Below are 24,465 nucleotides of genomic sequence, written 5' to 3' on the forward strand. Positions count from 1 at the left end.
AAATAAATAAAATATTTTTCAGTACAAAAATCGCGGTGGTTTCAAATGAGTTCTACTATTAAAATTACTACTCATAACCACAGCACTTCCGCATCATTTTTAAAATGAATGAATAGTTACCCTAACAGTATGCTCCAAAGTAAAAAAAAAAAAATATTTTTTACCAATATATTATTATACAATTATTTTCTGCACTTTTTCGCACCGTATTCCACTTAGATGCACAACTTTCAGAAGAATGACGTGAAATTAACGACAAAACGGGTAAAAACAGAGAAACTGCACCCGGACATCTGACATGATGGTGCCATTAATCCGTTATAATAATATGAATAATATACCACATGTGCGAAAGTCATCAAAACTAAGCGGTACAAATTTCAGACCGCTGCTGTTGAAAGAGTTAAATTGACAACGAGAATATGCTCTTAGCGTTTAAATCTTTATGTTTGCATCTTAAGGCACAATATCAAAATTTATAATATTTGAATTTAACACCAAAGTGATGCACACACTAATCAAAATAATTTCAAAAAGTTTACTTATTTATGTTTGTATCTTTATTATATGATTTTACAATTTTACAGAATCCGCTTTATACGCATAGAATTTAAATCCTATATACTTAATAAAATAGCCATAAGAAAAATAGCAGACCAAAGCGTTACAAATAATATTTTATAATATTGTTAGTAAATTGTTGGTTTTACGCACATGTTTCGACAAATGAAACTGCTAATAACTACGTAAACTCCTCTTTAATTTTAGTAGTCCATACAACTAGTGCAGTTAGTGTTTAATCTATTTGGTATAGTTCTTCTATTTTCACAATCCTGTCAAAAATGTTGTGCATCAATGTCAGTCCGTACCCACCTCAGTAGTATTCGTCGAAAGTTAGGAAGAACAAAATATATACTCTTAACTTTATCGGACCATACTAGATATCTTGCATGTATTGAAGTAATGCTCTTCACACGTTTATTAAGAATTTACGCGAAGATTACAAGTATTATTTTCGTTACAAGTATTCAAGTTACAAGATCCAATTCGAATCGATGAAAACGGCCCAATTACCGTTTGAATTAGGATTTAATTGAGGCACCCTATTCGGTAGGACTGGATATTTTACAATTATGCATATTCTTGATACATCCATTCATTTTGAATTTACTTAGTATTAGCTGCTACGATAATAATCTAGAAAATTACTGGTGGGAATTTATCAAAACAAAAGGTCGACAACTCTTTTATATTTCATAAATAAGTGTTATTCGCTTGTTTGGTCTTTTTAATTGTTCGTTTAGTTCCAATTAAAAAGGAATATTGTGGCATACACATATTCAAATAATTTCTACAGTTAATGAAATTTAAGGAGCTTGTAAGTCTTAGAGTTAAATTTTTGCGTATATATGATATATATGCTGGCGCCGTGTTATTGGCCATATCTCGACGGCATCTGGTTTAGAAGTTACGCCTGCCGTTGTTGTTCTCGTGCACACTGCAAAACATAAATAAAATAATTATTAATAATTATGTATTTTAAACATATAGATACACATTAACAATACTAAAATAAATTAATATCACACATATGCACAAATTATTTTAACACACTGGAGTACACCCATTTAGTAAAAAAAAAAAACCGATTTGCTATATATCTTTAAACGTATGTATAGAATGAAGGCGTCAATACACTTTGTAAGAAGACAAGGGATTTATTGTTACTCGTGAAACAAAACAACAAAATCACTAGTCTTCCATGCAAAATGTATCTTATTAAAATTAGTTTAGCGAAATATGTAGTTACACAAGCGTTTTAAGCGATAATACCATATTTAACAACACATTTTTCACCCCTTTAGCCACAATCACCACTTTTTTAGTACACATAAATGAATTAGATGAACAATTATTCAATGTTTATGGATTAGTATGGTTTTTTTGTCGTTAAAAGAACAATGAATGAATGATACAATGTATGAGTATTGTAAAAAAACAAAAAATCATGAGTTAGAGAATGTGTTCATACTTTTAGGATGTGTTGGACACCAACCTCTGTTGTAAAAGATACTGAGCCATTTGGATTTGTTTTGGGTTACCGGAAATGGTAATAATGCGATCGGTTGATCCGGGTAATGGTTCATCAATTGTGATATAGGCACCAGACTCATTGCGGATGCGTCGGATGCGGCCACCGCCCTTTCCAATGATAGCACCAGCCAACTATTAAAAAAAAAAATATTCCTTAGGAGCTATTAAGGCTTTGATATTTATAACTATATACTCACATCCTTTGGAATTGTAACTTGCGTGCTGTTTTTGGGATCATGGCCATTTGGAAGATTTCCCGAATTGCCACCATTAGGCCCATTATTGTTTGGGCCAGGCCCGAAGCCTCCAGCACCGCCAGATCCCATGCCACCACCAACAGATCCCATGCCATTATTATTGATTGGTCCACCAAACCCGCCGCCTTGATTCATCCCACCTCCGAAGTTTCCACCACTATTCATTTGGTTGCCACCGAAACCACCTCCTGGGTTACCACCACCGAAGTTGCCCTGATTTCCCGGACCAAACCCACCGCTATTGCCACCGAAATTGCCACCGGATGGACCGTTATTTCCTCCAAATCCTCCACCGCCATTACCACCGAAATTTCCTCCACCGAAGCCACCACCAAAGTTACCGCCGCCGAAATTACCACCACCGTTATTGTTTCCGAAACCATCATCATTAGCCCATGGATTAATAAATGGGTTGTCACGGCGGCCACCACTGCGGCTACGGTCATTGCGTCCTCCACGATCGTTGCCAAAATTGCCGCCACCTCCATTACCCATACCCCCACCACCGCCGCCGCCGCCACCACCACGACCACCACGTGATTGACGGTTGTTACCACCGCCGTTACCACCACCGCCGGATCCATATCCACCATATGCATCCGCGTACATACGATCGAAATTGGTGGGATCATAATTGTGTACTGGGCCCTTAATAGGAGTCTGAAATTATTCATTAATATATATTATTTATATAATAAGCTGATTCTTATTATTCAACCGTAAACACCAATCTTACCTCTCGTGTCAGCGTAATCACCTCCCTTATAGCTTCAATCACCTGCGATTGTTTTCCGACGGTCTGTACTACTCGGTCTGTGCTTTGTGGGGCAACATTCGAGAATACCTTCAAAATACGACATCCGATTTTCTGAAAAGGACATATTCAATTACTATTAATTTAAATAAAATACACATAGGAGAGTTGAATAACATTGGCCAAATAATTTTAGAGGGCTGACGATTTGATAGACTAAACAGAAATCCGGATCCATTCCGGTAACATTGAGCTACCTCCTCCTTTCAACATTTATTTCCGAAGAACGTCAGTCAAACTGTGTGTCATGTTAAAGATGTCCTTAAGGAATTGAAAATATTGATATCCTTTGTACTTAAGTGGCTACTACATACGGATTATTGCATCATTTCAAAACTATATATTTATAGTCAGTACTTTCTACATTCTCTCTTTCTTATTTGGAACTTGACACTGTGCGAAATAATACGGCAGAATAGAGGCTGACCAATGAAACAGTCAATAGTTAAATACGGTGGTCGGGGTGGTCGGACGGACGGATAAAAGGCGACAATTTTACACATCGAAACCTCACACGAAGCTAAACAGTTGAGTCACAGCCTTGTAAAGTGAATTAAAAATCTTTTTTATTCGCCCTTACAGTATCTACCAACCAATACTCAACCAGTCAAACAAACTTTTATACACTTCACACATCAATATAAGCATGTAACAAAACAATTTTATTAATTATGAACAGAATCTACATATAACCGCGAATACATACTCATATCGAGCTAAACACAATCATACCAATACATGTGAGTCCAGAAATTATACACCGAGGAATACAATTGGATGTAATGTTAACAACTGAAGTGGCTGTGTCATCCCTTCCGTCATCATAGCACTATTACAGCCGTCTGAAACATACCGTTCTTTCCTTCCATCCTTATTTTATTAACATTTATTTCGTAAACTAATAACCATCCATCTTATTGATTAATTCAGGCAGAGCATTTTTCACATTCGCAATATATTCGCGTTAAATAAAGTTCAAATATATACAACTGAGTATAAAGAGCGATGACCGAAAACTAAAGGCAGACATCACTGTTCAGACGAGGATACAATTACCGAAATGCCGAAGTATGATGTTACCGTGACCAATCTTAATATTGAACTAGTTGGACTGAATTCATAAATGCCAAAACGCTGTGTCAGCGTTGACAATGGTTATCGCCGACTGCTGTTAATATCCACGCGCACGCAACTCATAGGGGAGAACGATACTGAGAAATGACCAAAGCAGCACAACATGACAGGAAGAGTCATTCGCATGGTACACATAAAATTCCATCCATGCTAGTACATACTTATAATGGGCCGAATGGATGATGGAGTTTGTAAATGACACAACACTTTCACACACATACCCAAACCGCACACAACAGAAATTCATTCGAAATATAGACATGGATATGGCCACGCACTCACACCACGACAGCAGGCAGGCAGTCTCTTCTCTCTAACGTGACTCCATGCTCACAGGACAAAAAGGACAAAATCAACCGAACAATAAACACATATAAACGATTGTGTGACTGCCTCACGCAACGGAACCGGTGTTCGGCAAACACATGCGCAGTTCTTCGTTTCTCGTATTTTATTGAATATTTACCTACGTACTCACGTATATGTATATATATATGGATGTGCATATTCTTTTATATTTACTACCGATGTAGGTACATACATATATTGTATAGAAATAAACTCACCTACCTGCAACATTGTATGAAAAATTAAAGTGATACTGACACTTAAAATCAGCAACTTATCAAATACAATGCCAGAAGACAAAAAAAAAGACGAATGCCGAATTTATCGAAGTAAGAAATATATTACTACGTGCATCTATCTATATACTATATATATCTAGTGTTTATTTATCTACACCATCTAAGAAATTCAGGGAGATTAGAAAGTAGTGCAATTAAAGCTTAGTGGGACAAAAATACACTCGTGTTCACCTATTGTACACAAATATGTTATAATTACTGCTGTTCAGTGAGAATTTATGTTCAACGTCACATACATATGTATATACATTTATATGTACATATGTTCGTGAAAATATCTAATAAAAATTAAAAATGTCCTAATTGATATCATTACAGCTGTAGAAATATGCGGGGGAAAAGAACATGTATTTGTGGGTATCAGCGGCAGATATTTAAGTCATTCAGGTAGTCTGTTTAACTGCCAGCGAATTCGCTTGTACACGTCCACCAGCTGTCGTTCAATTATTGTTGAACCTTAAAAACACAGGAAGAGGCGGATACGCACACTGCCACAAACACACATTGATATATGTATGTATATGCATAATATATACAGTTACGGTCAAAATAGTAGTAGTGCTTTTTCTGTAGCATATAGTTTAGGATTTATAATTTTCAGTTTCTTTATTTAATGCCTTCTCCTACAGATACGTTTATATACATAAGTAAAATGCAATAAGTAAAAAGTACCACAATAAATAAATAGCTCATCGCTTGCTATTGTAATTTCATAAATGTGAGCTACTAAGGCAGCAAAATTAAGAGGAGCGCATCTGGATTTATTTAAATATTTATTTGGAATAACAAATTTTCTTATCATTTTGTGAATATCTTATTCAAAAATTTTCAGCAATGGGATATATTGAAAGGGAAAATTTTAAAGAAGTTAGAAATTTTATAGTGGGGGCCAATGTCTTTATTAAGAAAACATAGATCGTTTTGTATATCTTGGAATTATCCAGTCTATGCCCATGAAAAAAGATATCTTCTTTGGATCTTTCAACATATTAATGACCTAAAGCAAACAATGAAGTTTACTCACCAGTGGTTCCTAAAAAATATTCTTTGAATTAAAATGAGAAATTAAAATGAAAATAATACATACGAAGTGTGTTCAAAAAGTATCGCGAATTTTGAATTTTCGCGGATTACGTATATTCGAATTTTTTGTGGCGTTATGTTGGTACTCATGTCACTCACTTATGCCGACAAGCTCGGCCATTTTGAATGTTCATTTAATTGTTAACAGCTGCTTTGCTTGCACGTGTTTTGGATCGTCTTCGATTTTTACCTATCAAAAAAATTGCACCACGATAACGCCCCTGCTCACACATCGTTGCTTGTTCGCGACTTTTTGGCCAAAAACAACACACTAATGATGCCGCAGCCACCGTATTCCCCAAATCTGCCCCCTGTGACTTTTTCTTGTTCCCTAAACTGAACGGGCCCATGAAAAGACGACGTTACGCTTCTCTTGACGAGATAAAGACGGCATCGAAGGAGGAGCCGAAGAAGATTAAAAAAAAATGATTTTTTGAAGTGCTTCGAATATTGGAAAAACCGTTGGCATAAGTGTATAATATCTCTTGGGGATTACTTTGAAGGAGATTAAATAGATATTCATGAATAAATAAATAATTTTTGAAAAAACACAAAATTCACGATACTTTTTGAACACACCTCGTATACATGTATATATATGTACATTATATATTTGAATGTAATTTTCCACGAAATTCTTTAATATTGATAATTATTTCTACCAACAATTTACTCACCTAAATTATTACTATTTTTTTGACCGCCTAAATATGCCAATTCTTCCAAAATGGAATAATAATAATATTATAATTAAGCAATCTCTTACAATGTATAGGTAATTTTTAATAAAGAAAAGCATTTAAGCCGCATACTATTCAATCAAAGGGAACATACATATACATATGTACATATTAAATATTAAACGAAGAGAACTCAACTGTACATTCAATTATGAATACAGTCTTATATGTGCAGAAACGTCTACTGATTTCTTCAACAGAGAATTCAAAGCGGAAATGGGGAAGAATGCATCCGGATTCAATTTAGCAGTTTACTTAAAATTCACCAGTGTATCATTTTATGGGGAGAAAAGCATTTCGAGTTGAACAATGTAATCTGATCTAAATTTTAACGCCAAAGTACTCTTAAACAACATAAATTAATATGAAATCCCAAGTTTGACTTGAAGCAGATGCTAAATGCAGCTGTAAAGGTTCTTTAAACTATGGTAAGCGAATTAGAACAAAAATAATTCGTTTACTTAGGATATAGAAAAAACATTTATACCCTCGATTGAAAGATAAACAATTTTCATCTTTTGAGTTTTGAAATGGTTTGCCCTATATAAGGTGCAAAGTTTCGATCAGAACAGTTCCTAAAAAGTATTAATATGATATATTAGTATATCACCAATATTATATACATATGTCGGGTTTTTGTCGATACTCATAACAGTACTGTTGATATAAAACTAATATTAATCTTTTCATACCATTTCAAGTTCATGAAAGGTATAATTAAAGGCAGATACGAAAGTTCTTCACAAAATGCATTTCTCGATCAGTGATGAATAGGATACATAAATCCAATGCGCATCTGTCGCTTGACGCATCTTTGAAAATCTACCCATCACATGCACAAGTATAAACACACACTTAGTTTATCTGTGCATTTGTGCCTAAAACTGAAAATACGCTTAAGCAAGAATAGGGCGAAGAATGAGTTCGAAGGACAGATGTTTTTGCTTAGTTTAAACACAGCACCTGTTCAACATTCGTTAGGATCAAATAATTGTAAATCCAAATATTAAGCAAGGAGTCTCGGTCCGTTGCGTGGCGAGTGGCAAACGACAGCTGGGAATTTCTTTGCAAGCAATATTAAATTAAATATGGATTTACTTACACCAAAGAAGTGCATGTACATATGTTTCACATTTGTACGTGCACACACATACATATGTATGTATGTGCAGTGCATATATATACATTGTGACTGATATTAAGTTTCGAGAAATTTGGTTCAGAATTGAGGATTTAAATATAAATTGGAAATCTTAATATAAATAGTGATTTTATAGCCTTGGCAGGCGACAGCGTCAATCAGGATTCACTGCATTAATCCGGATTAATTCAGGAGTTAGTGAAGATAACTCCGTTGCTAACTCCCATTTAATCCTCAAAATTTTATAGAGTTAGCTGCATTTTCGTTGGCAACATTGTTAAAATGGCCTATTTTAATCTATTGTGAATGAAAATCAAGCTACACAGGCAGCTGTTTTTAAAATTTTCAATACTAAAACAAGAAGTTTTATGTTATGTGCAGTTTTAAAAATAGCATGTTGATATGTTTTTGTAATAAAAAATGGTTTTGTAACTATTGGGCGGCTAACAACCGCAATGTTTATCTTCCATACATTTTCATTGAAAATATAATATTATAAAACTTACTATCAGCTGTGTGGAAAACTTTCTTATTTGACAAAGTATCTTCACGAAAGTTGATCTAGATTATTACCCCAGACAACGCTAAAATCTTCGTACAAATTGTTCAGACAAAATGGCCGTTCAAATTCAAGTCCTTGTAGGGAAAACTTTTTTGGTATCTTCACGAAATTGTCATAGGTTATTGTCCAAGGTATCTGTACAATCTCTGAGGAACCTGCTTAGATTGGACCCGTTATAGCTTATAACAGCCACTTAAACTGAACGATCAAAATTAAGATATATATTTTTATCCTCTTACACGCTTTCGGTGCAGCCGAAGCAAATTGAGATCTGAAGCTCACCAATCGCGTCAATAATGACCTCTTGAAACCGAAATTAGTTTTGTAAAAATATTTGCTAACAATTTCTGGCAATAATGGCAAAAACATTATGAAAAAGCGAAATCAAGTTAAATGATAGCAGCGGATACAGATACATATGTTTGGCCGCACTAAAAACTTATTGTAAACTTTCCAAAGATTTGAAATTAACTATTAATGTACCCTCGGAAGTTTTTTAATATTTCCAGCACTAATTAAAGACACAGATTTTCTGTTTCTAAAACTTAAAAATCTATGTTCTTGGATAGAGTAAAATTTTTGTGTACTTACATCTCGAATTTCCTTAATTTTTTGGCCACCTTTGCCAATAATACATCCAGCAAGACTTTGATGAATAAGTAGGCGCACGTCGACCTCATCATCGCGCTGTAAATGAATTTCATTTCGGTTAATACAAATTAAACATATACAATTTTGTTCCTAAAATTTATTTAATGGAAACACTTTCAGCTTACCTCTTCGAAATATTTTAACATCTCCGTTACAATTTGCAGTGTTGCCTCAAGATCAGATGATATCAATATGGTGCTATTTGAAAATCGAAAGAAAGGAGTAAATTTATTTGATAAATAAGCTATAATTTGTCTTCTACATGTTTATGCGCGGCGTTCAGTAATTATCTTCTCACTCTATCTGGCTAATGACCGGAATTAGATTATCCCATTGCTTGTTAAAAAGTCTTATTATTTATAGACTTGTTAAAGGAATGTAAATGTTCATAATAGTTGGCAAACCGACACAAACTCCTAATGAATACAACATCAATACTATCGACAATGGCACTGGATTGGTTAATGTTAAAAAATGTTGGTTATGAGAGTTAGTAAATAAGTATTATAATTAATCTTTGATCGATTTCCAAAAATAAATGTTTACAATTACTCCAAGACCGATTGTTAATGAATGATTGTACAATAAATTTATTATCATAACCGAACATAAATAAATTTAAAAATAAATGGGTTTGAATGCAAGCATCAATATATGTAAGTACATGCAGCACAATTACTGCTAGTCATTTATCTTGGTCGACCATAGCTTGGCATGTTTTTGTTTGCACCACACACTAGTTTGGTTTGGGCAGATAAATGTACACGGAGATTTAGCTTGGGCCAAATGGAGGTACAGAGGTGTCAATTCGTGGTCGAGTTTTTTATAGACAGGTGGAGCAAATAGTGGTACAAATAAAAATTGATGCATGACGCTGAGGAAATGAAACCAAGTTAAGCCAGAGTTATTGAGAAATAGCTAAATGTAAAAATTAGATGAGGTGTCCATGAATTGGTAGTTCAGTTTCATTCTGCAAACGCAGCAGACAATAACAAGTAAAATGTTTATATGGAAATTTGGAATGTGTGTGGGTTTTTACAATTAATTACTAGTTTTGTTTATTAAATCGACTAACGTACGGTGTGTACGATAGGAAGTATAAATGGGCTCATAGATATCACAAATACTTAGGTACCTAAGACGCACCTAGTTTTCTTATTTATAACTTTAAGGAACAAAATTTAGCATAAGATAAGAGAAATCAATCCATTACGAGATTAGAGTGCAAGTATGTTAAAAAATACGAAATGCGAATGTACGATATACGACATACGGAATTTTGCAATGGAACAACCAAAAAGTTAAACATAAATTTTACCTAGATCTAAAGTACTGATAAAGTAAATAAATTACTTTGATATTTCACAATCATCGATTTAGATAAAAGGAATCTAAAATATTTTAATGGATAAATGTTTACCGTTCGGGGCCTTGAGAATCGTCGACAGATACAGTGGCTTTATACTGCATTTGCATTTCATTGGTTGATTGGCACAGTGTGTTAGGTTTACGGATAACATTTGGTCAGGTTGTTTCATTGGTGGCGTACAATATTGGTGACGATTTAGCAGTACAAGTGGTTGATGTTGGTCAATTCGTGTTAAGCACAATTTTTAAAAATGTGATCATTTTCATTACCGGAAATTCCGAGAATTATTTTCACATTTTGGTGAATTGGTACGTAGACGAAATGCATTTTTGTTTGTGGATCAGTTTATATATTCAATTAAGTCAATTATATTATTTTTTATTGTTATTATTATTTTTTTTTTTTTAATGACAGATGAGCAATGATTGCAACACGGCACAGCGACAATAAAAATGTCAATGTGGATTTGAATATCAGAGTTGAAACAGATTTGTTGATTTAAAGAGTTTAGATATAGATAGATTTGTTATATATTTTTCGAAGACACATCGATGTTGGCCAAACAGTTGTTTGGTGGTGGTGGTGATGGTGTTCAGATTAGACCAGGGCCATTTCAGTTGTGAGACGGGCGATCGGGCGTGCAAATTAACGAGCAGGCGGGCGGGCAATCGGGCAGATGAATGGGCATTATATCGTTCAATTTCAATTTTTATGTACATATACATAATATATACGGTATTTTTTGTTGGGTTTGCCGTTGAAAATTTTATTTGAGAACAAACCAGTACGGGGCAGATCAAATCAGGCAGTAGATGGGCGATCGAGCGGGCAGTCACGGCAACGTATATATTTCAACGTTTACGATTTGAGTTTTTACAATCGAATCGAATCGTTTCATTTCGAGTCGCATATGTACGACACAGTTACATAAAACGAGAGAGTGGGACAAGAGAAAAGAGAGAAAAATTTTCATTTAGTTATGAGGTTAAGTGCAATGGCTTATTAAAAAAGTAAAATTATTTTTTTTCTTATTATACAATAGAAAAATAGATCCTAAGCTTAAATAGGCGTACGATGCTTTTTAGATTGAACAGTCCAAAACTTTTAATACCAATAAAAGTATGGAAAGCATAGAGAAAAAAATGATTCAATAATTATTATAAAATGGTTAGAATGATACGATCTAACTTCATCAAGCTAGAATATCAGTTACCCAAAGTTATTTTGCTTTTTATTTGCAGTTATTTAAGCAATTAACATTATTGATTTGTAATTCGATATAATTTTATTTTCTATCATCTTGTGGTGATTATTGTGTTAAAATTTTCACAAAAACTTATCTTACTTATAAAATGTTTTTATTTTCATAAGATTTATTTTAATACAACTGTAAACGGATCGATATTGTCTAATTTTATAGTAACTTGAGGGACATATAGAAGCAATGCACTTCGGAGTTTTAATAAAATTTTCAAAAGCCATTAAAAATCAATTCGTAAAAATAATTTACCTGAGTGCGCATTTTTTGAATATGCTGTCCCCCTTTACCAATGACGGCACCAGCAATCTAAAATTGAAAATTTTAAAGCTGAATGACTCTACAATTTTGGAATATCAGAATGTCTACTTACATTACTAGGTATGAGGATACGTATTTGGTCATCATTGCGTCGACTACGCTTATCAGCATGTGGGCCATCGTCGTTATTTTCTCGCTTCATCTTCATTTTTTCTGTAATTAGATTCATTGAAATAGATTTTATATAAAAAATTGGAAGATTTTGGTTTCTTAAATGTAGTAGATAAAATTGAAATTTTAAAGTTAGTAACTGCTATAAAATGTTCAGAAAAAACAAATAATCGTACCTCAGAACTATCAAATTAGTAGTAGTAGATTTTACCGGTTTTACTATCAGAAACAAAGAAAGAAGATAGTCGCTGACAGATTTGAAAAGTAAGTTAGAAATCAAATTATTTTATTTTTACGAATTAATTTACCTTTATTTTTAAATGGGCAAATATAAAAATAAAACACAAAATTACTTAGTTTTGAGTATATGGAAAGAAATCATATTTTAAGAAGATTTACAAAGCGTAATCGACTTGATTTAAAACCCGTGCGTCTTTATTCAGTCGATAATGCTATATAAATCCATAAAGTAAGTCGACAATGTTAAATAAATTCGTAAAATAAACATATATATGAAGATACAAATTATTCCAAGCTAAATTTCCCAAGCAATTCTTTCAGTTCACCGAGTGGACTAGTCTGATCTCTTAAAAACTGCCTTTTAATTTTTCCGTTGCCTTTTTCTTCCAATAAAATTAAAGCTAAAGTAGCGGAGCTCATTAAAAACTTTAATAGAATTTGCTCCCAAATTTGTTCATTGCTGGTTTTACCACATTAGTAAACAGCTGATACGAATATTGGTTTTGCGTATCTTCAAAAAGACGAAAATTCAATGAGATTATGTGACAGAATTAAAATCAGAGTTGTTTTGCAATTCTGACAAATACGCAAATCCGTCTGGGATTCCACAACACCCCTGAATACTTAACGTAGCTTGTAGAAAAAACATTAACTTCTGCAGCACGGAAGCTATAATACCCATTTTTATAGCATACAAGGTGCAATCAGTTTATTCGAACATATTGGTCTTTGATCACCGTCGCCTTGCAAACAAATTCTCAATGTCGTGAGCTCTATAAAAATTTGTCAGCAAAATACGGAAACGGTTGTCAGCCGGTGCCTGTTGGCCATAATCAACAATAAGCCCGCTTACATTAAATTAGCAAAACAAAACCAAAACAACGTTTCCGATATATCTTCAGCCTCATTAAAAATAAAAAGCTAATGTTCGAAGAAACACTTTTTGAAAATAAAACTAGTTAGCTCAACTGCGGCATAGTGTCGAATCAAAATAAAAATTTAATATTTAATTGTTGTATAAATAATTGAGGAAATGCTGACACATTCTTTGGCCGAATATAAATCCCGACCCGCTCCGTTTACGTGAAAGCGATTGACGTGGGAACGGCAAAGTGTCAATAACATTCAATTAGGATTTTTCCAAGTTGTCCCAAATTTTTTTGATCGAAAACATTTTTTAAACAAACTTCTCTCTTGATAATACCTTTGACTTTTGATTGAAGACAAAATTATATTTTATACAATTACTTGAAAATGCCTTTGACAATCTAGATACAAATATGTGTATTTTATTTCCTAATATGTATTTTAGAAGCAATAATTTATAATTTTAATAAATACTAGTTCACAGAGACACGCAACTATGGTTATAACATTCTATTATATTTTTTGTTATTTTTATTATAAAACCTTAATATATTATTTTATTTTAATTCTTTTAAATATAAGGAATTGATTTCTATAGGCTGGCAAGGGATTTTATTCATTGGAAAAATTATAGTATCTCAATTTTATAATATTTACTATATTTATCTTTTAACAACTTTTAACACCTAATACCTAAACTCACTTATAAGAGAAAATTCAGAAGCCACCAATATAAAAAAATATTTGCAAACAGAAACACTTAATTAGAAGATACACTTGTGGCCACTCAAACCTTACCACTATACTTTCTTACATTTTATTTCGAACTTTTTTGTTCCTTCGGGATTTTCTTCAATTTTGTTTTTTTTTTATGTTTTTTGTAAGCATAAGTAAACTAAATTATATTATCTAATTATAATTATAGTTTTTAATTTATTACGTTTAATGAGTAAAACACAAATTAGCTTTTCTGTGTTTATACAAAAGCGGCCGATTTTATTGTGATATGCCGACTAAACTTTGTGTTTCAATTAAGAGAAAATAAAATAAAATATTAATTTCAATTATAGTGTAAATGAAATTAAATTAAAAAAATAAAAAATATGATTTTTTCATCGCATGTCAGTCTCTTACATTTCGAGCTCATTTTGTAAAGCTCGCTAACTTTCAATTGATTTGTGTATGACTAAATATGGCTTATTTCTAAATAAAAAATTTCTATACCGCAAAATTTACCGCTATAAAGTGTAGTTAATACTTGAAAATTTTGAGTGGTAAGGTTTGTGTGGTCACGAGTGTATAATACAGAAAAATACTATTGAACAATTTAGCAAAATCGAAATAACTTTTTAAAATCTCATTATATCATATTATTAAAACTGTTTATCAAATAAAATGTGGATCAGCTTGCAAATAAAAATATCAAATTCAAAATTAGCAGATTTAAAATAATCTAACTGAAAATATCATCCATAAGTAGGTAAGGAAATATATATTATGAGCGATGAAATATGAATTACTACTATCCCAATCAAGACTGAATTAATGGATTTTTCAAACTTTTTTTGAAATTTTAAATTCGATAATTTGCAACAATTTAAACGAATACAAAATATTAATGAGTTCCCACTTTTTCGTATTAATTTCGTCTTTAAAAATTGTTATTACCTTCTATTCGTATAACAGTTATATTGAAATTAATGTAAGTTTTTAATAAATAACACTTATAAAATTTATCACAAATTTTCACAGACTGATTGTTAAATCTTGAGTAAGTCCAGACAGCCGATGACCACTTTCAATGAAATGTCTGTACTAACTATCGTGTTGACGAGACAAAAGCCTTTATTTATTAGCAAAACCTGGCACAATACTTAAGCTTTGAAATGCCGGCCCATCAAATGCAACCGGAAATCGGCCAATCAAAAACGAGACATTTTTAACTCCCACTGCAGAACTTTACAATGTACAAAAATTCAGACCCGATCAGCCAAAGTGAATTGACAGAGAAGGAACATTTGTCGATGGTTATTTTGGAAAAAACAGTGACAGACTACAAATGGATAGATAATAAAGGACACAAGACAGGACATGTACATACCACAAACTGACCAATAAAAATCTAACAAATAAATAGATCATTAAAAATTCTTGCCCGATATATAGAAACAGGGGAAGTTAAACGTTCGGGTACCACGCAACCAATATATTAACCTGAAAGACCACAACAGAAAACCTCCGAGTACCTGCAGCTATATGTAATTACAATTTGTGTACGCTTATTTGAATGTACGTGAATGCACGCGCCATTATTGTGTGCAGGAGAGGAGGTATTAATAAAGTTGCATTTAATATTGTCAGTGTATCGTGTTTTTTATTTCATTTTTTTTTAGCTTTTGCGGTCAACCCCCTTCTAGGGGTAAGGAAATTGTTTGAAAATATATCCACATCAAGGAACGTAATCAAATTATGGGAATTTTTAATTGCACGATGGGCAGGCCGGAACAGAACTTCTATCGAAAAAGTAGAACTGAAAACACTACTGATGTCTCAAGTTGTGAATATTTAATAGAGCAATAGCCATTATCTTGTGATTTCAGAAGCAACTTTGTCTGTTGGGAGGGTCATTTAGCTGTGTCAATATCAGCTGATGTTTTCACATTATTTATATTTAAAATTTAGAGCAAGACTTGTATAAAAAGGAACTTAACAACTTGTCTTTGATAGTTATGGTAATTTTAAGTTATATCAAGGCAATCATGTGAAATTCAGCCAATTGTGGAAAATTTGCTTCACCAACATGAAAAACTCTACTGCAGTTAGCTTCCTTCGGAATAGGATAATTATTTAAATGACCGTCTGAGTTAAACGCTTACTGTTAAAAATGCATTACACTAGACTAACAGAAAATGATTCTTATATTTATTGGCTATACTATAGGCGTATTTATAATCGAGTATATATGTATATACTAGATATTTGGATAAGCTCTCCTCCTGTTTGCCTTCAGTCTCTAATTTACCTGAGAGCACAAGTACAAGAATATCCCTTAATTGAGATGTTTTTTGTTTGATTAATAAAGATAAAGGATTTTAAGGTCTGTCGCAAAAGAAACAGGACTGTTAAAAAAAAACAACAAAAAATTAATATTTTTCAAAAGTAATATTTTTTATTCAAAGTAGTTTCCTTGTGCTTCGATACAGCGTTTAGCCCGGTCAATTAGCATTTCAAATGAGTGTTTAAGGTCATTTTTCGGAATGTTCTTGAGAATATCGGTCGTCGCCTTTTGGATAGCTGAAATGTCCTGAAACCAGTGTCCTTTCATGGGCAAATGAAGTTTTCCAAATAGGTAAAAATCGCAGGGTGCCAGATCAGGTGAGTAGGGTGAGTAATTAATGGTTAATATGGAGTTTTTTGTCAAAAAATCAGTGATAAGCGTCGACCGATGACACGGCGCATTATCGTGCAACAGGCCTCACGGTATTGTGGTCGAGCACGACGAATGCGTGATAAAAGACGCTTCATAACACCAAGGTAAAACACACCATTAATCGTTTGGCCAGGTGGGACGAACTCTCGGTGTACAATACCCTCGGAATCGTAAAAACAAATCAGCGTTGTCTTTATTTTTGACTTCTGAAGACGACTTTTTTTCGGTGATGGCTCTCGTCCTCACGACCTTCTTGGAATCGCTTAAACCACTCATGCACATTACTACGGGATAGGCACTGATCACCATAAACTTTTTTCATCATTTGAAATATTTCAGTAAACGTTTTCCCAAGTTTAAAACAAAATTTAATACTTGCTCTTTGTTCAAAATACATTTTACGACCGATGGCCAAAAGCTGCTGTCACTTTTCGATCGATAACATCGATTGTAGTTATCCAATTGTCTTAAAATTTTTACGAAATGTCAACAAGAGATCAAACTTTTTATTTCATATACCCAGCAATAGGTGGCGCCACCAGAAACAGTTATATTTAAAAAGTTCTGTTTCTTTTGCGACAGACCTTGTATACTGCATACAAAACTTGCAGACTACGGTACAAATTATGTATATCTTAGATATTGATGTATTTAATTTAACAGATATATTTGATTTTGGTTTTTAACGCTCAGGTCGCTCAGTTCATAATTCAAGTGTTATAAATAAATATAAGATACTTCCAATAGTTATCAAAACTAAAAATGTGTGCCTCTTGTTCAAGTTTGAAAATGTTTCGCTTAGGTAAACCTGACTTTGGTTGTTGTTGCAGCGCCTGAAAATATACCTACGGATAAAAGTCCGGGTCCGATCCGTTTACTTAGCCCCGACTGTCTTGGTAAGGGGTGCACTATCATAACTTTTACATTTATTAAGCGGGTTTGGTGGTTAGACATATTTTGGATAACTCAATTCTATACAATTCTCATCACGAATCTTTTCTCATAAAAATAACGAAAATGTAACTTGGTACTTAAGTTTTTAGAACATAAGACAGGAGAGAAATGAAAATGATTGTTAAATTAATACCAGAATTATGTACTCTGATACAGTCACAAGTCTCTAAATTTCAGATTTTATTTTAGAGACAATTTGTGCAACTTGAGACGATTTTGCAATTCTGTCTCGTAATGAAATACAAAAATCTCTCAATTGAAAATGAACAGGTCTAGTCGACGTTTTTTAGAGGTCGATAACAAATATTTAATACTGTCAAAAATCTTAATTGCCAATAAAAAAATAATATGTTGGCTTTGAATCTGAAGAATTAACAGATTTATTTGAAATAGTTTTTTTTTTTTATTTAACTTTTAGGTATTTGAGTTACTTACAAAATATAAAAAATAGACAATCGATTAATATATATGATGATCTCTATAAGTGAAGTGGCAGTATATTCAAAATGGAAAACAAGACTTCTCATTAGTTTTGTGACCCGCTTTCTATCCGGTGACAAATATGAAACAATACTTTGTGACTTCAGACTAGAGGCTGTATTGTGAATTGTAACTGGTCACAAATTGAAACTTTATTTGTAAATGTCTCAAATATTGACTAAACTGCTTACAAAATTGCCCTATAAAAGTATTCCTAGACGTCTGATGTCAAAAAGTGATCAACACATCATAAAAGAGCTGAAGAAAAACATTTGTGCCGAATTCGAAATTAATTATACAATTCACATAGTATTAATATACGCTATAAATACAATATTTTCGACCGCAAAACAAAATATATATAGGGGTTTCACATAGTCTCATAAAGTTATAAGTTATAACGATCCGAAAACACAGCGTTCAGAGTTGTATTTGGGTAAACTTATTTTAGTATGTAATCCAACAACAAATTTTTTAAACTAGTATAAAAATTTATGATTTTATGATTTTACGATATTTTATGATACGTGGTGAGTATCCCAATAATTTCTACAAAAATTGTAACCCTGTGCTAGCTGTCTATACAACGAACAAAAATCTAACACTCTAACAGTGTACATACAAATATATAAGATGATCTAGGCATTTGTAATCAATAAAAAACACAATCTCTAATTTTTGAATATGTTGTTTTGTTTTAAGATGACGTATACCTACATCGATTCCAAAATTTTTGAGAAGTTTAACTTCCACTATATGAAACACATATATATAAATTTATAACGCCTCCAAGTGGAATTAATTTATTTGGAAACAAATACGGAAGAGCTAAGTTCGGGTGTAGTCGAACATTTCATACTCTAACAACTTGTCAAAATCAAAGGCAGACAAACAAGTTTTCACCCGACTTTATCAATTTCAGGCGCAAATTATTAGTTATAAGAAAAACGCGATGCCAAACTTGCTAACATAACTAACATATATGCTTATAGTCAACCGAAAGTTCGAAAATTTTTCTATTACGATTGTTGAGGCTAAGGGAATTATTGGTCCGATTTAATACATTTTTGATACACATGACTACCATTCTTAAAAAAAATAATTGCGATTCATTTATTGGTGCGTGATTTACATAACGGAAAGTGAAAGAATCTGATGGAATTTAAAATTGTGCTATATGGGAAATAGTCGTAGTTGAGGCTGCGATTTCGCTCATTTTCACTCTAGAACATAGAAATGTCATGAAAATATATACTCGATTTGGTCTAGATCTAGATCTAGACCTAGAACTTAAGGACATATGTACATTAAGCTATAAGAGGGAGGGCCCACGCCTCTTGCTACTGCGATCCCCTGTGGCAAATTTCATATCTTAATATAGTGCTTAGTTATAGCACTTTATAGATTTTCGTTTACGTGTACCAAGATTCATTAAGACGAGATTCATTTTAACTTGCACAGATGGACACGGACGGACAGACTGACAGACAGAAAATCACTCCGATTTTAAGTCGTCTCATCATATACATATAATATATTCGTATCATATTATACTTATTTATAAGCCTATATTTTAATCGATTATTTTTAGGTGATACAAACAACCGTTAGGTAAAAAAACTATTGTACTCCATAGAAAAATGTTACAAGAGTTTAAATATATCGCTTTTTACAGGATTTCAGAATACGTTGAATTAACTATGTACTATATCCACTTCCATACTATATTTGTCGAGTAGCCACGCCCAACTTTGCTGACTGTTGACAAAAGTGTTTTCCAAAGTATACTTCATGTAAATCTACGCACACACATACATATATATATAAATCAATCATAATGTGTGACTTTCCAACAAAACTCCTTCAGTGCCCACAAAACCTATGTACTAAGTTTGAATACATGTCATTGTTTGCCCATTTTTGTCCGCATTTTTTCATTCCTCTATCCCCATGGTAACAAAATTACATTAACTGACTCTCAATAGCAATCTACGACATACTTATATATATAGCTCAGATCATACAGGAAAGCGACTTACTGTCATTAAAAACATGAACGCAATATGTATTAAATAGTGCTTCAATTAAGAAGTCGACCCAATATACAACGGTCGATTTTTGTTTTCAAATTCAAATAAAACACGGACATGTGTACCATTCTTTTGGAAAAGAAAAATTAATGAGAAGACACTAATAACCTTTGAAAGTTCCTCGATTTCAGATATATTGTATCGAGATTCGTCACTCAATTTATTTAAAGCAATTAACCAACCAACTTAATGATATTCCAACATTCTCACCTCATTGGAAACTATTTGGGAATGTTTAATTCTGCTTTTGGGAAGTTTGTTAAAATATTCCATTTAATATTTAAATGTGCATTCTTGCCTATATCCCTGTTGTAATTGAAATGTTAAATAAATTTTAACTTTTCTCATCTTTCAAAAGATTCTGTTAATCACAGGTTTGAAATTCGAGCTAAGAAAATTAAACTTAGGTTTTTTTTATTATATTTAATTTATATAATTAAAAATAATTCAGTAAGTTTAGTGTTATTTGTTAGAATTAGAGAATTAGAATTATTAATTGAGGTAATGCACCGCGACCAGGGTCTACTGTGCCCTCTCCTATATCACATGACCTCACAGAGCCCCAGCAGCCTGAACAGTTCCAGCAGTTTGCCGGGCTTTAGCGAGGTTATGTGATCCCTGCTGATATACACTAAATCCAGGGCCTTAAGCCTTTTCCCACAGATTGCTGTGCAATCCTGGACTTAACTTATTAAAGATTTTAATTAAATTATAATTTTCTGGATTAAAAGAAGACATATTGTGTAAAGAAATAATTAACCAATTTATCTGTCCCTATCTAGCTTATCTACACGAAAATAATTTGTGAAAGGGTACAATTTAATAACAGGTTCGTACAATAATACAAATAAACATATTCATACATACATATTAAGGTCTTTCCTAACATATTGATTTTTGAAATTATTTGTGATGAAGAATATAGTACATATGGGGAAACATACTATAAAAAAAAAAAAAAAAAAAAAAACTCGTAACTTGATTGAGTGAAGCATTTTAGGAATAAATTGCACTCGGTTCCTGTGGTTAAAATAAAGCTACATATTTTCATTTTTACATTTAACTAGGATAGTGCCGATATACCTATCGTTTATGTATATTAATTATATTACAGTATAATAATGTCATGGCTTATTTAATTCAGCAAGTTCACTAATGAGTTCCTATCTCTTGATTTTGTGATATTCTTTTAGAATCTTCCAAATTGAAATAAACATCAAATTGTAACAATCATAACAGGTCTTGTACACAAAAAAATATAGGAGTCCGGGATGTTCGGGCAATATAGCAAGGGATCACATTCGACGCAAAAATGTTGCAGTTCAAGTTCCAAGTAAGTATGTGCAGAAAAACAAGTATCGCATTGGTGCAGTTATTTGGTCATAGTTAAATCTCAATTTAAATGAAGTTTCACATAACATGCTTAATTTTTGACAGAAGTTTATATTTTGCACTGGGATATTAAATATTCGAAAATTTGGACAACCTAAATATTCGATAATACAGAATTTGACAGAAATGATATTGGACGCCATTAAGAAACTTTAAGTATCTTTTGAACTACTAAATATATGTGTAATTTAAACTAGTTATATTGAGATATAACCAATGTAAATAAATATCCTGCAGAAACATACCGGCGGAAAATATTCCCCCATATAGGCGAATCTAATTTAATAATGCAAATGATTATAGTTCATAGGAAAAAAGAGCACCCGTATTCTTTGAAAATTAATATTGAACAATGTTGTTCCAAACATCCTAATAATGAGTCTTTATATACATATAAAACAATTATAACTACTTAGTAGGAAGGTATGAACGTTACATTGAGTTGGTTTATAATCTTTACTGTTTGCAATAAACAACTTTCAAATAAAAAATATGTTTAGTTGTAAAACAGCGTACTTACTAGTCATAACTGGCGTGAAGACGCAGACTTGACTATCGAGATTAAAACCTTTTATAAACTTTGTAGTCTCTGAAAAGAACAAAATAACATTTTTTAACACATGCATTTTAAGCAATTTAGATAAATATCATTTGCGGTTCTGTCAATTTGCAGCCGGGCCCACCAGATCTGTGCACTGGGATAGCTGAAAAAGCGTTTAGCTGAAACAGAAGTGTCAAATGGACTAGCCCGCTTTGCAGAGGCAAACTTTCTGCTGGGATCAGCAGTGGAGCCCTATATCATATACCAGCAAATCCAGATTGGAGAAAAAGAAAAATACAGATATAGAAACCAAACTTGTGGCGTGCACCAGCTAAACTTTTGCTGGGAGGATATAACCCTAAACAAATTATAATCCTTTCGAGGTATGAGATTACATTACCCGTACCCTATAAAAAAATTCGTATCCGTTACGGTTTCGTAGACCCGAGTGTGGTGGAAACGGAAAAGACAGAATCTTAGTTACCAATGCTTCTAGAATGATTATAGTAAAAATGTCTTAGGAACATGCAGAACATGCCCCATTTATAATATCCAGCCTATTGCTAAATTATTTACAGATTTTGCCACTTAAGCGTAGTAATGAAAAAGTTTGGTCCTCTATATAATTCAAATTTACAGTTTGAATCGGTAACAAACAAAAACCATGTAGCCATAGACCCGACCGACGCTACAATAAAGCAGCAACATCATTCAGTCTTTCTGAGTTTTACAACATTGATTAAATTATTTAATAGTATAATTAAAATAATATTACCAAGCTTATTTATACGAGTAGGTATATGTCGCGTCTTTAATTACAAATATTAGAAGAGAGAATAGTATTACTTGAAAAAATTACTTAGATTTGTTAAATTACTCAACATTAATTGACATTAATATATTTATTAGAGAGTTATGGTAATTGTTCACAATATTTGAATATTATTCTAAATTAATGAAAAATATAACGAAGTCGATGTTTTACAAACTTTTTCATGCATTTTTTTACCGCGCACTACTGCAATATTTTCATTAAAAGATTTTGCCGTAACTTTCAATTAAAATATTTCGAAGATACTTTTTTACCTAATATAAGTAATACAATTTAGTCATCCCCATTTTGTTTCTCACAATTTTCCTTACGTTACAGATATTCTACCGCCTATTATTTTAAGCATTTGCAATTCACGTTACTCACCTGATAATATTTTTATCTACGTCCTATAATAACCGATATTTCGCAGTTCAACCAAGATATGTTTGTCGTTATAATTATATTACTTATGAATGCAAGTTCAACTTTTATCAAAATCTAGATTCTCAAAGGTTTAAGTCGACAAGAAGACGATAGAAAATGTAGCTATGCGAAATACAAGCGAAAAGAATTGCAAATGGCGACACCGACACAGAGATGCATTCCGTTGTCAGAGTTGCTTAAAATAATAACATTAATACTAGGCTCCATTTCCTAATACCATGTTCAGACCGAAAATTTTTAAAAGATTACATTACATTTAAGCATTTCATAACCCAACAGTGATCTGACTGCCGTTGGAAAGATCAAAAAACAGCTGTTATTGTCATTCAAGAATTCACATCGCTTAATATTTATGAAAAGATTGTCATATAGTATTTTGAAATAAAAGCCGCCTTTTTTCAAATATTTTCCATATAATAGAAATAGTGGATGCATTTTTTCATTTGTTAAGTCGATTTTCCGGTGAAATTAGATTCATTGCTTTAAAAAAAAATTTGTTTGTTTACATTTTTTTCCCTTTGTAGTGTCTAAATCAGCTGTGATAATGTAATAGATTTCCAATGCTGACAAGTCAATGAAATTGTATGCAGCTGACGTTGTTTCTATTTTTCTTATCTGCAACCACAGTACATAAAAACTCATAATACCAAGCAGGAATGAAGGGATGTCCAACTTATTCCAGTGTGAGAGCACTTCAAAATTAGCGTTTTTTATAACATTTTCCATTATGGCCAGATCGAACAAAATAATAATTTGTGGGCATTTAAATTGAAACACCCAACATTTAGTACGAATAAAAATTACTATATAGTGGATATTTATTATATGGAGAAACTATTTAAATCTTTTTAAAGTATATTAGAACAACTAACGTTTGACCTTTCAATACCCAATAAAAGTATTTAAGCTTGTTAGCTCTCAATCATTAAATGTTTTTAATCACTTTCCATTGAAAATAACAAAACTTTTCATCAAATTCCTTTAAATGTCACAAATTTATTTAATTTTCATTGTTTTACATTTTTTATGAG

General features: G+C 32.4%; 1 protein-coding gene and 1 long non-coding RNA gene across 10 annotated transcripts; one reads left to right on the forward strand and one right to left on the reverse strand.

Annotated features, from left to right (window-relative positions):
* Positions 1–537: 537 nt before the first annotated feature.
* Positions 538–23,586, reverse strand: LOC105231036 (heterogeneous nuclear ribonucleoprotein K homolog). 9 transcript variants are annotated; one of them, XM_011212147.4, is made up of 11 exons: positions 23,375–23,568; positions 22,156–22,224; positions 12,124–12,224; positions 12,003–12,059; positions 10,544–10,587; positions 9,249–9,321; positions 9,064–9,159; positions 3,088–3,219; positions 2,292–3,011; positions 2,033–2,226; positions 538–1,498 (listed from the first exon to the last, which is right to left on the reverse strand). In XM_011212147.4, the coding sequence occupies exons 2-10, from the start codon at positions 22,160–22,162 to the stop codon at positions 2,035–2,037; spliced, it is 1,422 nt and encodes a 473-aa protein (XP_011210449.1). In that variant the 5' UTR covers positions 22,163–22,224; positions 23,375–23,568; the 3' UTR covers positions 538–1,498; positions 2,033–2,034. The 9 variants fall into 9 exon arrangements, with proteins under 9 accessions (XP_011210449.1, XP_011210424.1, XP_049308849.1 ...); XM_011212122.4 differs by having other exon boundaries at positions 2,057–2,226; positions 23,375–23,567; XM_049452892.1 differs by lacking the exons at positions 22,156–22,224; positions 23,375–23,568 and adding exons at positions 12,359–12,430; positions 14,958–15,126 and having other exon boundaries at positions 2,057–2,226.
* On the forward strand, positions 16,065–22,444 carry LOC125777696 (uncharacterized). Its single transcript, XR_007422356.1, has 4 exons — positions 16,065–16,386; positions 17,413–17,615; positions 21,437–21,576; positions 22,309–22,444. It is a non-coding gene; the product is annotated as an uncharacterized LOC125777696 (long non-coding RNA).
* Positions 23,587–24,465: the final 879 nt, after the last annotated feature.

The sequence above is a fragment of the Bactrocera dorsalis genome, chromosome 3, assembly GCF_023373825.1.
Source record: "Bactrocera dorsalis isolate Fly_Bdor chromosome 3, ASM2337382v1, whole genome shotgun sequence".
NCBI lineage: Eukaryota > Metazoa > Arthropoda > Insecta > Diptera > Tephritidae > Bactrocera > Bactrocera dorsalis.

Coding starts and splice junctions, on each gene's coding strand:
- LOC105231036 (XM_011212122.4), bottom strand. Junction 9,322..10,543: donor GATTCTCAAGGCCCCGAACG/GTAAACATTTAT, acceptor ATTTTCAAATAG/CACCATATTGATATCATCTG. Junction 3,012..3,087: donor TGATTACGCTGACACGAGAG/GTAAGATTGGTG, acceptor GAATAATTTCAG/ACTCCTATTAAGGGCCCAGT.